General features: G+C 34.8%; 1 protein-coding gene across 1 annotated transcript in view; it reads right to left on the reverse strand.

Annotated features, from left to right (window-relative positions):
• Positions 1–3,886: 3,886 nt before the first annotated feature.
• LOC112514122 (cyclin-D5-1-like) overlaps positions 3,887–5,031 on the reverse strand; it is a 2,587-nt gene continuing 1,442 nt past the window's right edge. Inside the window, exon 5 of the mRNA XM_025120454.1 lies at positions 3,887–4,045. Coding sequence (XP_024976222.1) covers positions 3,887–4,045 — 159 coding nt within the window. The remainder of the gene's footprint in view (positions 4,046–5,031) is intronic.

Genomic DNA, 5,031 nt, shown 5'->3' on the forward strand with positions numbered 1-5,031 from the left:
TAATAAATGTCCTTATGAATTATGGAAAGGAAGGTTGCCCACCTTCAAAAGAATGAAAGTGTGGGGTTGCTTGGCCAAGGTTCAAGTCCCTTTGCCTAAACGAACAAAACTTGGAYCGAAAMCCATAGATTGTATATATCTTGGTCCCGCCAAGAATAGTGCAGCCTATAGGTTCCTTGTATACAAGTCTTAYGTTGATGATGTCAACGTCAATACCATCATAGAATCTGCAGAAGCAGAATTCTTTGAAGATATATTTCCTTATAGGGATAAAGAGGGACAATTCTCCAATCCAAGGAAAAGAGCTTGTGAGGAAACAAGTCATGATACCTTAGACCAAAGTGATCAGAACATTCATGATGAAACTTCTAAGGCTCAACAAGAGTTAGAACCAAGAAGAAGTAAACGTGGAAGAATCGCCAAAGACCTTGGTCCCGATTTTATGACCTTCAATGTGGAAGGTGAACCTCAATCCTACAAAGTTGCCATGGAGTCATCAGAGGCACCTTATTGGAAAGAGGCAATTAATAGTGAGATACATTCAATCATTCAAAATAATACTTGGAAATTGGCTGATCTACCTCCAGGACACAAACCTATTGGCCATAAATGGACATTTAAAAGAAAACTTAGACCCGATGGTACCATAGAAAACTACAAGGCTAGACTTGTAGGTAAGGGGTATCATCAAAAAGAGGGCCAAGACTTCTTTGACACTTATTCGCCAGTTACAAGAATCACGTCCATAAGGACTTTAATAGCTATTGCAGCAATTCACAATTTGGAAATTCACCAAATGGATGTGAAAACTGCTTTCTTAAATGGCGAATTAGATGAAGAGATCTATATGCAACAACCTGAAGAATTTGTTGTTAAAGGCCAAGAACACAAGGTATGCAAATTGGTAAAGTCCCTCTATGGACTTAAGCAAGCACCAAAGCAATGGCATGAAAAGTTTGACAACACCTTGTTATCAAACAACTTCCAAATCAATGAATGTGATAAATGTGTATATGTTAAACAATGCAAAAATGCTTATGTTATTATATGTTTATATGTCGATGATATGCTTATCATGGGAACSAACTTGGATATTATCAACCAAACCAAGAAGATGCTACATTTCTCATTCGATATGAAAGATATGGGAATAGCTGATGTTATCCTTGGTATTAKAATTCAAAAAAATTCTAATGGTTACATCCTGTCTCAATCAYATTATATTGAGAAAGTTCTCYGAAAGTTCGGACACTATGACGATAGACYGGTGGTCACTCCATTTGATCCATCCAGTCAATTAAAGAAAAATCAAGGAGATAGTGTGTCCCAACTGCAATATACTCAAGTGCTTGGGAGCTTGATGTATATTATGAATTGTACTAGACCCGATCTAGCATACTCAGTGAGTARACTTAGTCGCTATTCACAAAATCCAGGTAAAGATCATTGGTTTGCACTAGTGAGAGTGCTCCGATATCTCAAACACACCGTGAATTATGGATTGAACTATACAAAATATCCTCCTGTTCTGGAAGGTTATTGTGACGCCAATTGGATTTCCAACWGTTCAGAAAGTAAGTCCACAAGTGGGTATGTCTTTACACTTGGTGGAGYAGYAGTATCGTGGAAATCATCAAAACAAACGGTAAATACACGCTCAACAATGGAAGCAGAATTTGTGGCTTTAGACAAAGCAGCGGAAGAAGCTGAATGGCTTAAAAGCTTCCTAGAAGGTATACCATTGTGGCCGAAGCCTGTCACCGTTATTTGTATACATTGTGACAGTATGGCCGCTCTAACAAGAGCAAAGAATCAGATATACAATGGTAAATCAAGACATATAAGGCGTCATCACAACACTATACCTGATTTGCTAAAGAATGGAATCATATCCATTGATTATGTAAAGTCAAAGGAAAACATAGCCGATCCTTTGACGAAAGGGCTAAATAGAGAGCAAGTCATATACACATCGAGGGGAATGGGCTTAAAGCCAATTCAATGAGTTATAAACCGGCGGAAACCTAACCTAGCAACATTGGAGATCCCATGGTCTAGGTTCAATAGGCCAACTARTTGGGGAAAACTCAAGATGCAATCTAACACACATGTATGCTCATTCCTATGATATTTTTGTGTGTTTCCGTTGACGATTAAAGKTTGAATAGTACTTCTTAATAATGCTAATAGCTTTAACAGTGGGACAATASGGAATGTTCTTGATKGGCATTACCTATGTGAGATTGATGTTTGGTCGCATCTATGAGGACCGAGATGGCTACATTMTCTAAGAATCTCATGAAGAAAGGATACGTTCAAGACCGAAATGAACACAACCGTAAGAGTTACACTATGTGATAGATATGATRTATGTGATACTTGTTGTCTAGATTTACTAAACAAAGTGGTTAGTTCAAGACATTGTTCACTACCCACAAAGTGGATCCAATTTGTACTCACTATGAAAGGTTCAAATCCAAACGACACCTTTTCAAATGTATGTCACATCTTACTTCCTGGAATAGAACACTATGTCCTTTGTATTGCTTATTTTCTATTCAAATGTGGGCTATTATTAGTGTTTGAATAGAAAATGTGGGGTATTGTTGGGATTTTACTAAGGGAATTGATCCCACATAGGAAGGAGAGGGAAAATTGGAGAGGTTTATAAGGCTAATTCTATAAGCCTTGTCAAACTTGAACCAAGACCCATGTATTAAGCTTGGTGCTTGGTATATACATTAATGGTCAAAGATAGGGCCTTGGGCCTTGGGGTCTCGGGTCTCTTCAACGACAGTGGCAGAACCAGTGTTATAGACAGCCGTAACTGTTCGTAATCGGTTTTCGGACAACCGCCACGTAACCGCCCATAACTGCCTTGATTCCTTCCCGGTTTTCCCCACCATATACGATCCATGAACACATAGGAATCTCGCCAGATTCACGTTCTCGTGCAAGAACGCGAATTAGATAGTTGTATCCTCTAAACGGACGCTCGGACTACGTACGAGTAGGAGCGAAATTCTGTTTAAGGACACTGCAAAAGCAGGCCTCTATCTGTTCATCTTCGACCGTCGGTTCCAAGTATGTTATCTTACTTTACATGATACGTATTTGCTATATGAACATATATATATATATACACGTTTTTTGTCATTTTGGTGTACGTAAACATTCACTCTAGTATATGATAAATCCGGTGCTATAACACAAATTCTAACAAACTCTTCATAATAACAAACGATTATCAATCTATTCAAATTAACCACTTATGAAAAAACATCCGCTGTTTAGATTGTATCTCACTAATAGTAAATCGAGAAATTATATTTTATCTTTGTTAAAAAATTTATCGTCATCACACACAGGATCTATGGGAGTTATTTAGAACGAAATCAACCACCATTTAAATCKTCTCATAATCACTAGAGGGCTCCTCTAACTATCAACTTCACCGTATGAAGGTTTAGATTAGATGGCGAAAGAATTGGGTGAAAAGAAGAGTTAAGATGAGAAACATAAGAAATGATCTGGACACTTGATCACCTGTAATCTCAAACTCACCCATGAATCACACTTAATACGTGGATTATCTGGTGCATCTCATCTTAATGTGCATCCAAAGATAAAGATCTCTTCCTATGCTTATATCCTTAACTCTGCTTTTCATCGAATCTCAGCCCTACAATAGATAGCCATACTAATAGAAAAATAAAATTGCATTTAGATGGTGTAGTTGTAATTTGTAAACCTCAAAAATGTGCTTTTATTTGTATTTTCTTACTTTTYCTCGCACTTTATCAATATGAATTATATCCAAAATCAAAATTCTACAAAACCCAAACAAACTGATTCAAACAAATAAAACCAGATTTCTTTCTTCCGGTTACCGGTTTGACGGCTCTTCGCATTCGGTAAACGTCAGTCTTTTCCTTTTTGCTCCCACCGTTKGGTTTTCGAAACTCTGTGTCAAATCCGGTTTGGATACATTAACTTCAATTGTTTGAAGTTCCAACATTCGGCTATAACAAGCATGCACATCCTCCTATTTCACGACATTATCCAATGAATCGTTAGCATTTCATTTATCTAAATATAAGCCAATTTAAATTATTAAAAATCAACAAATAATATAATTTGGTTAAACAACTATTTTAATGATACATTTTATAATCATATTTAATATGCTAATTATTTATAAAATTCAAGAAAGAAAAAAAATRTTACATTGTCTTCTCAAATCAAAATTTTTTGATGGATCATGAATTTTATTCACTTTACCTAAATTTATTTAACCTATTCCCCCAACTTACTTTTCGGTAGGAAAAGTAAATACACAATTAAGTTTTTATAGAGTCTAATTTCATTYCAATTTATATCCAACAAACATAGGATGGAAAAACTGTTCCTAAGGGTACATATGATTGTACTTAACATAGTAGATGATAAAGTATTTAAGTAAAATAAGTTGTTATATTTATTAATTATGAGTCAAACATGTAAAAATAAAACTCTAATGTTTAATTAAAATAAAATAGGTAAAACAGTTTAAAGTCATTTAAKGTGATTAAATTCGTACAGCCTTCTAAATTGATTAGGATAATAATTATTAAAATCAAACTTAATACATCATAAATTCCATAATGAACAACAAAACGTTGACAAGTCAATCAAACATGATCCAACTAGGATAAACAATCATTATCCATTTGACTTGGATCCATTCTGTTCTACTATCTACTCTATTCGTTTTGCCACCTATACATAAAATAAAGGCAKATATGACACATAACATGTTGATGGGATATAAATATACATCCTTAACCCAACACCTTATAATCGGCTAATCCCATTTAATTTTTTTGCACAAATTGATTCCAAACCCAACATTAATTTGGTGTTGCTTAATRTATAACATTTTAATTTACTTGGATGGTAATAGTACATTGTAAATTACATTAATATTAATTTATGATACATAATTATTTTTATTTTTATATGTTTCAAACTTATTTAAGTATGTATTATAAA

The sequence above is a fragment of the Cynara cardunculus genome (genome assembly GCF_001531365.2).
Source record: "Cynara cardunculus var. scolymus isolate 2C chromosome LG 6, CcrdV1, whole genome shotgun sequence".
Lineage (NCBI taxonomy): Eukaryota > Viridiplantae > Streptophyta > Magnoliopsida > Asterales > Asteraceae > Cynara > Cynara cardunculus.